General features: G+C 40.9%; 1 protein-coding gene across 2 annotated transcripts in view; it reads right to left on the bottom strand.

Annotated features, from left to right (window-relative positions):
• Nucleotides 1-494: 494 nt before the first annotated feature.
• The window catches only part of ACOX1 (acyl-CoA oxidase 1), a 20,681-nt gene continuing 3,976 nt past the window's right edge, over nucleotides 495-17,199 (bottom strand). Inside the window, exons 3-14 of one of the 2 annotated variants that reach the window (XM_082492007.1) lie at nucleotides 13,762-13,922; nucleotides 8,843-8,950; nucleotides 8,216-8,335; nucleotides 7,540-7,655; nucleotides 7,177-7,346; nucleotides 6,689-6,851; nucleotides 5,783-5,973; nucleotides 5,349-5,528; nucleotides 4,614-4,719; nucleotides 4,383-4,526; nucleotides 3,308-3,514; nucleotides 495-2,277 (exon numbers count right to left, since the gene is read on the bottom strand). In XM_082492007.1, coding sequence (XP_082348133.1) covers nucleotides 2,227-2,277; nucleotides 3,308-3,514; nucleotides 4,383-4,526; nucleotides 4,614-4,719; nucleotides 5,349-5,528; nucleotides 5,783-5,973; nucleotides 6,689-6,851; nucleotides 7,177-7,346; nucleotides 7,540-7,655; nucleotides 8,216-8,335; nucleotides 8,843-8,950; nucleotides 13,762-13,922 — 1,717 coding nt within the window. In that variant the 3' untranslated portion in view covers nucleotides 495-2,226. Of the gene's footprint in view, nucleotides 2,278-3,307; nucleotides 3,515-4,382; nucleotides 4,527-4,613; nucleotides 4,720-5,348; nucleotides 5,529-5,782; nucleotides 5,974-6,688; nucleotides 6,852-7,176; nucleotides 7,347-7,539; nucleotides 7,656-8,215; nucleotides 8,336-8,842; nucleotides 8,951-10,728; nucleotides 10,890-13,761; nucleotides 13,923-17,199 lie in introns of both variants that reach the window. The other variant, XM_082492006.1, reaches the window with a different exon arrangement.

The following is a 17,199-nucleotide window of genomic DNA, read 5'->3' as shown; positions in this document are numbered from 1 at the left end:
GGTATTGCCACGAACAGCGGCAAGAAGTACAAGTGCAAAATATCCTCACCAACGGCAAGGAAGTGCAGCATTTGCTATCGCATCACCATCTATTCCAAAATAACAGGGGGAAACAATTTTAAAGAAATAGCTTCTATGAATTAAAGCTTCTGCTGCCAAACGCTATGGTTAAATCTTTGCTGTTGGCAGCGATCAGCTTTTCCTGGCCCATGAGCTGTGATAATGTGGAGCAACGTGCCACAGGCAGCTTTGCTCTCTGCCAGTTTTGTTTTTCCTGTGGTTGGCAGCAGCAGCAGCGGCGGCAGGGACAGCTGTTGGACTGGGCTGGCTGCCCTGGGACGCTGCAGAGCAAAGCCAGAAAGGTCAGACTAGAAATAAAACAAATAAAATCCAACTAATTGAAGGTCTTTCGAATACTTCATTCCTCCTCACCCAGTACTTTAAATGAGATCCACTGAAAGCAATGCATGAAAGAAAAGACATTTTGTCTGAAAACACATTTTTGTAATTTATTAAATCTGTACATACAGTTAACTAGCACTGTTCTCATTAACATCTTTTTAACCTGCTCCTCCATCATCCCTCCCCAGGTCAGCAGTCTGCTCTACTGAATAAACAGAAGGCAAAGCCCTTTGCCTCCTCTGCTATCCTGAACAGCGGTGGTTCCATTCCACCTGAAAGACTCAGCAGCCAAAAGGCAAGTTTGATTATTTTATTTAAATTAAACATTTCTTCCTGTTCAGCTACTGCATGTGGAGCCAAACATCGTGTCTGATCATTGTTAGTGCCAGGAAAAACTCATCCATGAAAACTGATCCAAAAATCAGAGACTAACAGATACCAAAGCTGTCAGAGAACCAGCTTCTCACATGTTGCCTCAGAACTGCAGGATTTGGGTTTATGCTGAAGCTTTTTACCATTTTAAATTCAAAGTTGGTCTTATCTGTTGTGAAGAGGGGTTTTATTGTTACTGGACAGTTATTGGTGTTGAAAACCAGCAATGATTTTGCTTAGCTGTAGTTGCACTGATTTCACTAGGCATCAGGAGGTTCTGTTAAAAGCTAAATCTTTCACCCGTTAAATCCAGACAGCACTGTGCAAGTCCCAAGTCAATATAAAAACAAAATTAAGCAAATCAGAGAAAGCTCCTTGGAAATGCATGGGTAGGAAAAAAATCTGGACACTTCACTTGGGATTGTCATTTTCTTGAGGAATGCCATTAAAAACCAGAAGAACATCCCAGAACAATCTGAAGTCCAAAGGACCTTGGTCAATCGATTTCTGCCCTCAAATACTGGCTTCATCATTCCAGGTTAAATTGGCAGTTTCTCCCACTACATGTGGTTTTTCACATCAAATCACCATAATTAACATTTGTAAAGTGCTTTGAGATAGTGCTATGAAAATACTAACAGTTAAAAGAAGGGCAGAACATCTAATCTCAGCGTCTCGCTGATTATTACTACTTGCTTTTTGTCCTCAGAGCAGCAACATTATGTTCTCCGTTGACTTCCTATTAACAAAGAGTAAGGTGCCAGTGTCAGAGATGGCACACAAGCAAAAGGAGTTTCTGCAGGGCAGTGAAAGAAGGATGTATTGGAAAACATGAAGATGTCTTCTGGAAAGATGAATGAAACAGAGCTCCAGAGAAAGATGGGTATTTACTTCCCAGCTACATCAGGAAACTAGTGCCACATGCAGATTCACATGCACAAAACTACGTGGGAGGCTCTAGACAGCATAAATATTTGCCAAACAAGGAGAGAGGTGGTGCTACTCTTAAAAAAAAAAAAAAAAAAAAAAAAAAAAAAATAAAAATCAAGACTGATGCATTCTGGGGGGAGGACACAACTGCTCATTAGAAGCTATTGCCCAAGGGCTGTTAACTACTTAGTAGTAAAATCTTGCTACCTTTCCAGTTGACAGTAACTTCTCTCTAGTTAGCAGCTTCACAAAAGCAATCCATGTATGAATCCATAAAGCTTTCCCAGATTTTTTTAAAAGGTTAATTTTACCATTATAATTGCACTTTAAAAACAGGCATCAATCCCTATGCACTCTCCCCAAACACCTCCTCGATTCATAAAAGTGGAAAGAAAGGCTACAATTATTCACTGTCCTACAGCTATCAGGATTTGAAAGGTTTGATTTAAGTGCCTGAAGAAAGGACACAAACATCCGGTTTTCAGGGCAGGAAAAGTATGCAGTTTGAAAACGCAGCAGGCTTCACAGCTTGGCTTGCATAGGCTTCAGGTGCTTGCGGAAAGACTCATGAACCTGTAAAGAGAACAAGACAGTGGTAAAAACAAGGTCAGGCCTGAGTTTTAAAACAGTTTTAGCTCTTTACATCTTGCAGTGTGGTTTTACACTAAGGAAATTTGAATCAGAGACACTTTGGGGATTTAAGAACAGCCAGCTAAGTTCTGTATTTGAGTGTCTATATGATACAAAGGATGAGAACATAAGCCAGAACAAATAGCTTCCCCAATACCTTTCTTGCAAGAAAAAAGAATGCAAGACATCTTATATCCACACAGACAATTTTTTGGCATTTTAATTCAAAGAAAACTGGCAGAGGTCTCCTAAGGGGACTGTAATGAAGCTCCTAAGCTCCACCGACTTCAGAAGCACAAAAAATTGAGCAAGTTCTGGTGGGATTTAACTACAATCCCAGTCTCTGGCAGCCCATTGTAGGAGACAGTCTGTCCAAATCAAATCCAGGCAGTAAAGGCCACTGAGACAGGATTTAGAGTTCTGTTTTGGCTGATGGAAGAGGGACACTGACTCTTCTCAGCTCAGTTTCTTTTATTGGCTCAGCTGTAGCTACAGCCTTAGGGCAGATATGCAACACTTAAGTGCCTGACACTTAAGTACTACAAGAGAGCAATTTATTTTCTTCTCCAGTTACTGGAGCGCCTGAATGCGCTGAAAAATTTGTCAGAAAACAGGGAAGGCTTTCACAGTTACTGTCACTAAGTCGAATTAACAGCAAGTGATAATTTCTTTAAATTCAATGAGATTATTCAGTTGTTTCTCTAGGGACAGTACGATTTCCTTCCTCAACCGAGGAACTCAAAAGTATCCCACCGGGATGCATGTGACACGTGGGAGAGTAACTGAAGAAAGTATGCTGAAAGCAGAGGAGCAGTAGTAATTTGTCAAGTTTGGTCCATGACCACTAGTGACTTTTTCCCCCTTCATCGACTGCATGCTGAAATCACTGGATCAAAATTAAAAAACCTTAAATTGGGTAATTTCTCTGTACACATATGACCTAAAGATGAAAAAAAAAAAAAAGTTTCTTTACCTCTGTTTTGTTCAGTGGGGATTTCTTTGCCCACTCAAACATGTTCTCATAGACGTTGCCATCATATCGGCCAAGCACAGATCCAAGATGAACGTCGTGAAAGTCAAAGGAATCCACCAGTGCTACTGCGTTGGGACGAATTATAGCTAAGAGCTCTTTTACACGCTGGTTCACTTGAGTAATTTGGGCATCGGTCAGAATACCCGCCTTGGGAAAAAAAGAGATTATCAGAAGAGTATGCAAGTCGCAAGAACCTTCCCTTCCCCTACAGTCTAACATAGGTCAGCCTCCTCCCGCCAAAATGCAGCGGTTCATAAAACGCTAGGGTTTTTTTTCTTTTTCCTAAGTGCTAAGTAATAAATTTGGCAATTTTCCATAGTGTACAAGCAAAAGGAGATGCCTAGCAGAGCTCACCATACTGCTTAGCTATTTCATCTTTGATGGGAGACTCATTCTTTAGAATGGCTGCATATTAACTTCAATAGCAAGTTTTCTTGAAGAATGTGCATATGTGTATATTAATTCTTCCTGGTTTCAGTGAACTTTTTGGTAAGCAGAAAGAGGAAAATGGGAAGACAACACATACCACATCTGCCTGAAGACAAAATAAAACACCGCTGCACAAATACATTCTTAAACTGAAAGAATGAAAAGAAGAAAAGTAATGCCTGACAATTTAAACCAATCCGCTGAGGGATGAGTTCAGATTTGGAGTATAATATCCCCCTTTTGTGCACTAATTTACAAATGCATACACCACTCAGAGCATGTCTAACTTAGATCTCCTTTATTAACTCCTTGTTTTTTAAACACACAATGCCTGGTCACCAACTGGAAAACATTTAAGCTATCCCACACAGATGCCACGTTACCATTTATCACCCAACTCTGCTTCTGGCAGACCACAAGGGAAACCTGACAAGAGCCCTCCATCAGACCTGCACTGCTAACAGCCTTCTGGAAATCAATAGTCAAGATCTTACACCTAAACTTTTGTGTGACTTTGCATTCAAAGCATCTTTGCAAACAGCAACTCTGGCTCTAGAGACTTAAAGCACTGGAGAAAGACACCAACCTGCAAGAAATCTCCTGTGCTCTTACTGATCCCATAGAGTGCATACAGGAGACACAGCTCAGTCAGGACAGCACGAACAGCTGCATTACTGATTTCAGACAGTTTTGCTGCAAAAAGCTTCACTATCACGTAGTGACAGTGTGCCTACAAGAAATGAAAGGAAGGTGAATCGGGTTCATGAAAAGATGAGAAGCTCTTACAGCATATTTCTTTATTAGGCACATCACTGACCTCAGATGCTCGCACAAGATCAACAGAAGTTCTGTTCCAGGCATCCTCCTTGCTCTTTCTGTGGTTCAGTTCAGTTTGCAAATTCTTTGCTGCAGCTTCTACAAGTCTATTTCATAAAAGGAAGAAAAACAGGTTATGCAATAACACCACATTAACAAGATTATGTATACTGAATTCATATGAATTTCAGCCTAACACATCAGAACTCAGAGGTCATGTGCCACGACTGAATACATTGCCTGGAGTGAGCAGATGTGGCTCTAAAACACCTATCACCATTGCTGCAGCTAGAACACAGCTACTGAGGGGCAAGACGACGTCTGATAGCACATACGCAGTGCTTGAATACGTACTCACATATAGGTATCTGCTCTGCTCTCACACCTCCTTCACAACAGGCTTTAATATCAGGATTGTTTCTCTCCAGCAGTTTAAACAATGTTGGTATTTGTATGCTCAAACATACCTTACATTCAAATAAGAAAAAAGGTATTTCAAAATGGAACAGAGCAGAGTAACTAGGCTATGCGTAGGCTGTATGTATCCTCTTGTAACCTCAAAGCACTTAACACTGACCTAACCTAAAGTGTGTCACTTCTTGAAAGCAACACACGGAGCAAAGCTTTGCAAACCACATCTTGAGAATCTAACATTAACGGGGCAGCACATCACTACCATCTCCCAAGACACACAATTTTATTGCTGCTTGGCTCAGTCTAATAAGTGCGAACTCACCGGGCAGCACGCGCTTTGTAGGCCTCCACCAAGCTGACTGGATCATTGATCCGCACAGTCACAGTTCTAGCAGCCACATGCTGTGGTTGAATGCGTTGCCTGGAGAGGTCGTTAAGGTAGGACACCATGCCAGTAACCCGCTGCCCAGAACTAACTTGGGTGTAGCTTTTGACAAGGAACCTGAGAACAGAGACAACAAACAGCAACTTTTACTCATGAGTTGTTTGAATGGAGAGAAATCATCTTACCTTGGGTCAGACTAGAAAAGAACAGTTGTAGGCATATATCTTTCTGTCAAAAATAGGGCAAGGGACAGAAACACGAGAGACCAGTTTCCTACCATAAGAGAATATGGGATACTCTTCTGCTCATCACTTCAGCTACAAAGACTGAGACATCAAGGCAAGAATGTCTCTGTACAGAAGCTACCATACCTAGCTGTCTGCAGCATCATGACTGTGTTTTCTCCCTCATAGGTGCAGGATGGGGTGAATGTGACATAGATGTCAGGAATGCCACTACAGCGAGAGTAGCCATGCCCACCACAAGCCATCCGACATTCCTCAATACCAGCGTTGGCAGTCCAGGAAGTGAACGCCTTCAGCCCTGCGGTCAGTGCATGGAGCTGATGGACAAAAGCAAAGCCAGTTTAGATTTTCTGTTTTCCATTCTTAGCTTGCACACATACATGCTAAGTACTGCAGCTTGCAGAAAAAAGTAGGGTCAACACCATTCTTCCAGCGTCCCACGGGGTCTTGTTTTTCTTATAAGGACTTCTTCCTGAGCCAAACTATTTCTATGAAAGCCCCTATACGTGTAAAGATTTCTTTTAAGTACCCATAATTTCTGACTCTATGCATTATGTCCAAGACTGTTTTCAATTGCCTATTGTCACATTAGGTTCTCAGACGGAATCCTTAACTGAAAACTGACATTTTACAACCCTGACCCCTCAGAATAGTACCGATACCTTTGATCAAAACACCAGTTCTACCCTTATGACTCGGAAGAATAGTCAAGAAGCTACAGAACAAGCATAAGACCAGTCTTCACTCCGAAGCGATATGCCATCATTCCTGGAAAGTCACCTCTTTCAAAAATATATTCACGGTAGGTTTCTCACTGTGCAGTCCTCCCCCCCCCCCCCCCTTTTTTTTTTTTTGTAAAGCGATGCTAAGTGAATAGTGCAAATAAAGAAATGTCACCAGCACATACTGGGCTTGGGATCTCAGAATCTAAAGAATTGTGGGACATCTCATGAGTGAAAGCCAAAAAGGCTTGATGCCTTTTTTCCCATGCTTTAAAGAAACCTTACATAAAATCGACAGAGGACACAGTACCTCTGGCAGCTCACTCAGATCCCCTTCATTGATGTCTCCACTAATACGACGATAGGTGTCTTTTATGTAGGCTCCCACAAAGTGAAAAGCATATGCTGTTGCCAGGAGAGGAAAGAGTTTGTATTGTTGGGTCTGATAATCCAAGATCTGGGGTTCTGGTTCCCTAGAGCAAAATACAGATGAGTTAGTATGCCAGTGGCTAGCAAACTACTGTGAATTCCTATTCAACTGTAAGTAGGTTCTCCACTTGGATAGTACAAGCTGCACCTGTATCAAGCCAGACTATCTGAGACAATACAGCAAAAGCCTCTGGCATAGGGAAAGCATTTTGGCAGTCAAGAAAGAAAGATCACTCGCTTCCCAGGATAAGAGTGTTTTGAAACTATCAAGTGCCAAAGCAAACAACATCCACCACAGTCACCCTTCCCCCCAGTATTTGGGAATGTTCCCTCAGCACTTAGGCTGCTCTTTTATTTCACTGCACTTACCCTGGCTTTAGCTCAGACTGGTGTCTCACTGCACTGTAGCGGATGGCAATGGTACAAGCCCGGGACAGGGAGCGAGCTGAATCGCCTACAATGAGAGATCGGATGAACACCATGGTCCCATAGGTTAGCTTGTCACTAAGTGGTTTCACATAGGTGCCATCTGGTTCAACCTACAAAAAAAAAAAAAAAAAATTACAGCCTGTTGATTTTTATAGTTTCCTCCCATTTATATGTTCACATCTCAAGCTCTAAACTCATCAAGTAGCACAAGCAACGTACAATCTTGTTGGTACAACATTCAACCACACAAGAGCATTTGAAGTGTTCATTTCTAACCGCATATACTGAAATTCACTGCCTTACCTGGGCATATTTCATGAGCATGTTTTCCCGAGGAATTCTGAAGTTGTCCATTTTCAGGTAGCCATTATCCATTTCATCATAACCAAATTTTGGCCCAATGTCACCCACTGTAATACCTGCCACAGACAAAGACACATTAAAAAATAGGAACTACACACAACATGAGAGGTTCAAGCCTTCTCCAATAAAGTTTTCTAGCAAGTCCTGGCGTTGTTAGAGTAGCAGCTAATGAGGACCTTAATCTCTCTGATGGAAAAGTGGACATCAAAACATGAGGATCTTCATAATTTACATGCAGTCCTACTATCCAGTCACTGGGGGAGCTGCTTCTGAAGATCATCCAGCTCAATTCTAGCTAGAGAATGATGAAAGGTATTCTTTCCCTTTCAGAAAGTAGAAGGACATGCTGCCTCACAGAATACATAACTGGGAAACACTAGGACAGAATCAAATCCCAAACTAACCTTCACTGGAAGTGTGACATACAAGATGATTTAGGGGTAATTCAGTCATAGCAAAGACTCCTTGAAGCCCTGTGACCTACCATCTACTCACAGAAATAAGCTAGTGAAATAAGCCATGTACATTAACAAGACACATGCAGCTGTGTACAGCTGGAGAGTAAACAGAGCTAACATATTCCATGAGCGCTAAACCCTTAAACATAAATTTTTACCTGGCAAAGGTTCATGGGTGCCCAGCTGCCGTATAGGAACAATGAAGGCATGCAGCCCCTTGCACTGGCCCTGAGTGTAGAGCTGAGCCAGAACAATGGCATGGTTCGACGTCTTTCCAACTGCAAAAGGAGTGGGAGTCAGAAAGAAAAAAATCAACATTGTACAGAGAGTTTCTTTCCTTAAAGCAGGATCTGAGATTACCTTAACCACATCCTGCATTAGAAAACCAGACTTACAACATTGGTTATCATCTGAATTCTACAGCTGGACAAACAATGTTGCTCAAGTCAATGAAAGCTGCACAATATGATTCTCTTGATTACACATTACCAAGTCCTTGGCAAACCTGCCAGTGGACCTGAAGGAATCAAAGATTTTGATACAATTGATCAAAAATTACACCAAATCCATACAGTGTGAATGTTTCTGGGAAACAACTCAGAGCATACAGATAATTCAAAGTTTTAGAAGGCTCTGGTAAGTCTGTTACTTGTCCAAGAGGAACTGCCTTTCAGCCGACTCAGGGGATCAACTTTCAATCACCATTCTGTAGATATGCACATGACATCATATCCTTAAGTTTTTCCATACATCTTCCAGATTTAGACACACAGTGATGCACTTACGTCCACCTGGCCACCACTTAATGGAGGTCACAGTGGGGCTGTTGAGGATAAATTCCTGGGTTGCAGGGTCATAAGTAGCTGTAGTTTCCAGACCCCGAAGATGAGTTCCTGAAAATAAGCAAATACGTTGTTTTCACACAAAATCAGTTACAAAAAACAGAGTCAAGGACAGAATTGGACAATGGAAAGTTGAACTCCAGTAGTAATGTACAAATTTTAATTTTACTTTTACGCTATCTAAAGGATTAAATATCAACCAATCAAGGAAGAACAAGTGAGAGTCAGACCATATTCTGGGACCTGAAGCCAATTCTCGGGAAACATGTTGTTGTTTTTTTTTCCCAGTGGTCTAAGACTAGTTTTCCAAGCACCTCCAATCTGACACCTTTTTGCTATTACACACCAGAAGCCCTTTTTCTGTTAAAAAGGTCCACAAAAACACGCTCACCTGGATTTCACTAAAAATGCAATCTGATTAAATTGCAAACTAAATACCATATACTTTTCAGCCACAAGATGAACTAAGTAGTGCCCATCATCTCTTCATTCCTTCATCAGGCCTACATTCTCCTCATTAGATGGAGCAGTTTCTCCAAAGCGAGACCATCCATAGCTCCAAGACAGCAAGTAACGGCATGTATATGCTACGGTACTGATGCAGGTAGATGAAGAAACTGCAGAAAGATGAAGGTAACAATTCCAGGAACAGTCTTTGTCTTCTGCCCCCAACCCTTTACTTCACACACGCCTGTCTCAGCAGTGGCACTGTCCCTGCATGCATTAAAAAAAAAAAAAAAAGTCACCAGGCCTACTTGCTTAAACTAGACAAACTGCGAACACTCCTGATAGTCTGGACTGACCAAGCAAGACAGAGCCAGTGACTCTACACAAGAGCTTAAACATGGAAAACTGTACCACCTTGATGCGACCACATTTCCAAAGCATGGAGGTAGCTGTAGACTTCCACAGGCAGCTTTGCACAGGCTTACTTTGCCGGTAAAGGATCTTCAAACCTCACTAGTTGCAAGAGATTCTCCACAGACTTGCAGTTACTTTATGCTTCGTATAGTCTCTACATTTCACTTCAGCCCAAAGGCGAATCCTGCTCACTTTTAGAAAATAATTCTTGTCTGCAACTCTCAGATGTCAAAAATCAAAGTTTCCCAAGGCATAATATCCTCCCTTTGAAACTTGTATTAAAAGTGTTGTGATCACAATACTGCTGGAGTTACCAAAATCCATTTCAAGGCTTGAAAGCAAAGGAATAACAACAAAGAACAAAGTCTACTTGAGACAGAAGATTAAAAAACAAACACATTTCATGGTCCAATTAAAAAGAACACATGGGAGTGAACCAAAGAACTGGGGGAATAAAGCTCCCCACTAAACACGAGCACTGGAACCAAGTCATCCACATGTTCTCTGATCCAAGGTCAGTCCCAAGGTGACAAGCAACTCTTACTTTTTTTGGCATCTCTTTCAGTACTTTAAAGCTCTGTCCTTTTGTCTTCACATTGAACATTAAGTAGAGCAAAGTAGAAATCACACTGGAAAGAATGGTAAGTGTAGAAATGAACAGATGTCATCAAACTGACATCACCATAGCCACATGCAGTAATCTATACTGGTTTGAATGGCAAGAGGAGCACTCAGTATGCTCATATATAGAACTACAGACATCAAACTCTCCCATAGGAGAAAAAAAAAGGGCAAGTAGCAAGTGGCATAATCACCTATTAAAAATTTCAGAGGCAGTCCACTTTTCCCTATAGCCACAATTGCATGCGTAAAGACTGTGGGGTAAACACACACCATTTTTCCCAGGCAACGGAATCCTTTGTACACAAAGCCACTCTTAGAAATAGCATTTAGTGAATGTACTGTACCATGGCCCATTTCAGTCTGGGCATAAGTGCCAATGATCTCCAGGTTCCAGGCAGGCATGAAGAAGCGATCCTGCTGCTCTGGGGTTGCCTGGGTGAGAAGGGTGGGGAGGAACATGCCCAGATGAAGGTCCAGAGGCTCAGGCCGTCCACGATGAACAAAGCTGTGAAGAAGTGTCATGGGATGGGAGTGTGAAGGGAATGTTATGGGGGGGAAGCAAGCATGAGGATTCATGGTGGAGATTCAGGAAGAGACAAAAAGAAAAAAAAGTGATTCAAGTGTAAATCAGAATTCAGCAAGTGTATTTTCGAAAGCCAGAGCACTGTCCTTTTCTCAGGCCTGAATAATAAAAAATTACATTTACTCTCAAATAAACATGCTGCAATGCATTTCTTCCTAGTCATACCTAAATACCATATTTTTGATGCACCATGATTGATTAAAAAAAAGAATTAACCCAAACCAAAAGAAAGATCAGACCTTCACTATGGTTTGGAAACCAGAGCATCCTTAAGTTAAATAGGCTGTGTCAGAATGTCAGTTTGTTGAAGATGTGATCTGTCTGGATGAAGTGAGCCTTTGCCCAAAGATAAGAAGCCCACTTTTTTTTCCCCCCCATGGTTTGAGGGTAGAACCTGGTAGAAGTCCCAGTTTATTCAGCTGAATGAGCTAGGGTTTCACAAAACTTATTTTTTTTAAAAAAGGAAAGTCCTGTTTGTGCTATTTCACTTTTTTTTTTTTTAATTAAAGATCAGACACAACTCGCATATATTACTCTTACATTCCAACTCAACTCCCTTCCACTTTTGCTATTTTAAAAAGCTGTCTTAAAAAGGACAGTGCTCTGCATGTGTAAGTCAAAATTGTGAACATAAACAACTTGGCAAAAAAGCCACCATTTTTCAACCTGTAAACCACCAGCACAAAGTCTCTCCAATTAACCATGTTTCATTAGAACTACTCTTCCCCCAAGTTCTGTCAAACACCACTGTTAGGTAGTTAAGTGGTCTATTAAGTTTTTCAATACAAAGAATTAAACGCTTGTTAAATCTTTAACTGTTGATAGCTTTGAGTATTAAAACAGTGGGGATCTAGATTGAGGATCAGTACCTTCTGTACCAAGGTTGCCATCTGGCACATTTATGTATGAAACAACTTAACTGGTCTTTAACAGCAATATATATATTTAAATAAAGATATGCATTATGGAAAGAGCACTGAACTGAGCTTAGCTCAAACTCAGTTTGCATTCTTATCAAAGTGGGAAGAATGCATTCCTGTGTTACCTCTAAACACACATTAATATGAACTAGCTCTATTCCTAGAGTTTCCCAAGAACTGTAGTTCTTTGATATTCTCAGACTCGTACAAATAAATTCAACGATCTAATAAACCCAGTAGCAATAGTTTCTAAGTTTTTTGACTGAACAGTAACCAAGCTTAACAGGAACACCAGATTTTAAGTGAGTTCAGTACTGGTGAGAAGTACACAGCTGACAGTCAAAAACTGAAAGAAAATCCGTATTTACTAGCAACAGCTATAAACCAGGTAGAAACGGTACAGTATTCTCATTACTCCATGTTGTTTTCTTTTTCAGCCCTGTGCTATTTGTGCTTTTTCTTTCTTTTATTTTTTCGAGAGACTTATTCGCTATGGAATGGGTTAAAATCAACACAGGCTATCAAGTAGGTACTCACTAAGATAAAACCAAGTACCTGGCCAGTTCCCCATCACCAGTTTATAAACATCAGGATTCAATTAAGCAGAGCTCGGTGACAATTACTGCAGAAGTTTTACTGATAAAGTAGTTAGATACTCAACATTCATAGCAGGAATGCCAAATGGTTGCATTTTAATTATTCAGCATGGAAGCATATTTACTTTACCATACTATCATATTAGTTCTATTAGGTGTCAAAATACTAATTTTAACATCAAACAACATGAGAATTACAAGCAAACCAGACCATCACCAGGGAAGAAAGTGCAATGATCTGATGTGAAATAGCAAGTAAAACAAATCACTTTGGTGTGGATGTGTGTCTGATTTAAAGAAGTTGGTGTGAAAGAGCAAACAAGGTCAGCAGACATTTATTGTTGCCATCCGGTTGTCTCTCAGCTCCTGGTGTTGAGCTAGGTTTGCTCACTCCATCTCTCCCAAGCAGAATAGATGACAGGATGTCCTCCATTGCATCTTCTACAAATGTTTCAGCTACCACGAGCAGCTGGAACTGAACGGGCAGGCAATTGGCATTACCACCTAACTTTTGCAATTGTCTAGACTTGTATATATCACACTTTCCAAGTTTATATGCCAGTACAAACACCAGAGTCATTGGTTTGTTAAACTATTCTCGTTGGTATTAAACAGCCATAGTTCCAGTTCTGGGCTAAAAGACTGCTTTCTGATCCACTAAACGTTCTTCCATTTGAAGAAGTGAAAGTTGTTTTCAACAATAGTAGGAATAAGATGTTTTTCTCCTTTGAAACCAAGATCTTTCCATGAAGTTGTACAGCTGCAATAAAGTAGCATCTAGAAGAAAAGTGCTTGGGGCAAAGCATACCTGACTTTCAAAAACAAAAATGCACAATCTCGCCACGCTACATTTCATCAAAAGGTGTACTTCTGACCTGCTTATGCAGGCCAGTCATGCACCAAGAACTCTGAGATACACATGCCCTAAATTCAGGCAAAAGTAAAAACCCACAGTACTGTTGACTGACATGTTCTGACCAGTTCAAGTGAAATGCAAGACTCCCAGGGCTTAAAACAACCTCCTCGTCTTAAACCAAAGGTAAACAACTATAAAGTCAGTGATCAGCTAAGAGGTGCATTCTGGAAAAGACCAAAACTAACTCTTGTGATTGTCAGGATGCAAAATGAAGCAGTTCTCTGGCTATAGGGCAGGAAAAAATCAGTAGTTAACCAAACCATTTCACCTTTCCCCTTTTAGAGTTACCTGGGAAGTGTCATCAATTTACAAACTGGAGTTACAGAAAAGAGGTTACCCATTGATCCCTGAAGGGAACTAACCATGTCCCATTTCGGTTTGGGCGTAGGTGCCAATTATCTTGACTCCATGGACCAGAGGCAGCCACTTCTCCTTCTGAGCATCAGTCGTTTGGGTCTCTAAGGTTTTTTGAAACATGCTGAAGTGGAGACCGAAAGGTTCAGGAAAACTGCCCAAGCATGTTCTACAGGAGAGAAATAGAGGGATCTGGATCTCAGTCTTACTGTTACTGTGATCCTGAAAGGCTTTTCTCCAACTGTAGCATAAGATAAATAATCTATTTGCCTATTTCAACCTTTTCTTTGTCCCACAAGCAACCTCCAAACACAGAGGCATCAGAAGCAACGCTAATGGGGAAATACAAGTTTCTTTCAGGCATCTTCTTCACCCCATGAATCCTGCTGTTGCTATGTAACTGGAAAAAATATTATTCAACAAAGACTTGCGGGGAACTTAAAACTGAGGACATGAAAACCAAATTATTTTCTCCCCATCTCTCAGGCTTGGTGGGAATAAATCCCACTACTGCTGGTAGCCTAGAACTAGGCCATTATTATCTAGAAGCACTATATATTGAAAAGGAAAAGGCTTCTCAGGTGACCAAGTGCTGTTCAGAAGAGCTCTGTATTACCTGTAGCTGCTTCTATCAGTTGTGAGATCAGGAACTCACCTTCAATTAAAATTACTGTTACAGGCTAGTGCTGGAGGGAATGGAAAGAAAATCAGACATTTTAGGTGTGGTTCATCAAAACTGAAGTTATTTCATGACAGAAAGCTCTATTAATTTAGTAGCCATGATGGCAGGCAAAGTACTTTCCCAATTAAGACAAGCTCCATAACACAAACATGCTAGAAAGCGTCACTGTGTAAAAGCTATGTAGTAAGTGACAGCATCTTAACATTCTGCAGTCTCAACAGCTTTTTCATCTTCAATCTACTGTACGTGAATGCTTATTCCACCAAACTAAGATGGAGGAGGAAAACAATGAGTGCTCCACGTGAATACCTACATATAAGATCTCTCCCACCTGCCCAATACGCCTATAAGGAAAATATGTAATTTCATCTTGACGTATTCATACCTGCCCAGGGAGCACGTTTAAAGAGTTCATTGCCAACACAGATCTGCACTGCATAGGGGATGCTATGCATATAGTTTGTCAAATTACAGCAGCATTTGTGATTGGCATTTTACACCACGCCTGGAATGAGTACCTGGGAGCAGAGAGTAAATAATTGATAATTCAAAACCAGATCCCTATGCAAACTGTGAAACAGCCTTAGGGTGAAAGAAAGCAGGACAAAGCTTCTTCAGCACCACTGAACTGCGTGCTGAAGACACTTATTTTAAATGGAACAGTTTTTAAATAGATGGGACTAAATGAGCCATGGATTTTTCCAGGAGAAAAACTATTGTAAACAAGTAATCTAATGCTGGTGATTAATGTATTAAGTTGGTGCAGGTACAGTGTCCAGAGTTCTTGGAATCAAGGCAGCCAGTTCTCTTACCAGAAAATATTCTATTGCCTACAGCTGCACTTGCTTGCAAAGCTGAAGTTATCAGGGTGACCAAGGGCTTAAAAATGCTACAAAGACAGCATGACAGAATATTTTCCAGCATTCTTGTGGTTTCCCTGAGTGGGTTATTCTTTTAGTCCAGCACCTATATAGCAATAGCAGCACCCTTCATCACTGCCTACAGCACGATTTTTGTGCATCTGTAGGACAATCCTACAGGGAGAAAATGAGTGCTGACTTTGAAATACACTGTTTCAGGGAGGCTTGGGAAAAGCTTGAACAGTTCTTTGTGCATTTTCAGGAGCCACTGCAAGAATTTGTGAAAAAGGTGCAGGACATGCTTTGCTGTCAGAAAAATCAGGTCAGACACTGCTTCTTTGAAGGTAATGCTCCATGAGAACAGAAATCTTCTTAAAGGTCACACCAGCAACTTTCACTCCTTATCAGTAAGTTTAATCACAAGTGCCAGATATTTCAGGCTTAACTTGCACCTTCTCTGATAGGAGTACGAAGAATGACATTTTGCAAGCAGATACTTTAACATCCCTGTGTCAGAAGGTCATACTGACTAAACATGCAGCATTTTAACAGGTTCTTGCATTAACAAAGCTGAAAGCAGAACTAAAGCTAGCTAATTTACAGCAGAAACTTGTCATCTCTGCATACGCCACACTGAATGATTAGGATTTTCTTAACATGCCTTTTAACTTGAATGACAACAAGAGAGAATCCTGTTTTCCTCCTGACACAGGGCAAACAGAAGGGGTACTAGCTGCGAAGGGAGGAACAACAGGTTTTCCTCATCTGAACTCTTACTCCTTCCCCTCCCAATTTCTACATTCCCACTTGGCATTGCCCACTACCTATACACCTTGTTCACCAAAGGCTGCATTGTGTAACTGTTCAAGTACTTTGCTACATCAAGATTGAACGTGGCTAGCTGCATCTAGCACTAGGCGCTTGATCAATGACCAACAATCGCCTTGTTGGTCTGAAGTCAAACCTGCTACAACAATCAGTGAGTCAAGAGGAGGGCTGCAGTTCCAAGTCTACTTACAGGTGAAGGATGTGTAGTAATACACTACTTTGGCAATATAGATCTTTCCAGATTTCACAGTAACCAATGCCACCCACATAGTAAAAGGCACTCATATTTCACAGATGACTTTGACAGCATATCTGTCAGTGAACAGAGTACAACAGAAGCAAAGTCTGTTTTCAGAGACTCCAAAGCTAAATGAATGATTGCTAAGACATTCTCAGGCTGCAGAACTGAGTCACAGTGGAGAAGGAGCAGGAGGTATGTTGGACCTATGCTTACTGGGCTTCAGAGTTAACAAATGCTATGGTAATAAACTCTTTTTCTAGCTGTATCAAAAAAACCCAAGTCAGACTCATTCACATCAAATTAATTTAGCGGTGGCTAATAGGGACCCTACTACAGGTTTTCTGGTTTGATTTACCAAAAGCTACTCCAGGTCCTAACTTTAGTGTAAAAGTGAGAAGGATGGACAAATTCTCACAGGGAAAGTGCACATTCATGCAGTGCTTATGAACACAGCAATCATCTGTTGACTTGCAGCTCCCAGATCTTCTTCTCTTCTTCTGTGCCCCAGTTTCTCCCAACTGTTTTTGACTTCTTCATTTAATCCCATTTTCCTCAGTGAAGGTTATTGAAACTTGAAAGTGAATTAAAACTGACCAGATTGCTCTCTTCAAAGAGCTGTGTAGCATTATACATCAGAACAATTTCCCAGTTTTCACACTGACTTACATTTTTCTGCAGTTAGACTGCAAAAGAAATCTTAAGTATTGGCACTTTAAGGCTGCTGGCCTTCAAAAGCTGCAACTGCAGTGTTGACCCATCTTAAGACACAGGAAGAATTTACTAGATATATTTAATAAGTTCATTTAAGTTTTGGAGGCCAACAAAGCACTTGTGG

Source organism: Vanellus vanellus (assembly GCF_965231255.1).
Source record: "Vanellus vanellus genome assembly, chromosome: 17".
Lineage (NCBI taxonomy): Eukaryota > Metazoa > Chordata > Aves > Charadriiformes > Charadriidae > Vanellus > Vanellus vanellus.
This window is presented reverse-complemented; position numbering and strand designations above follow the sequence as displayed.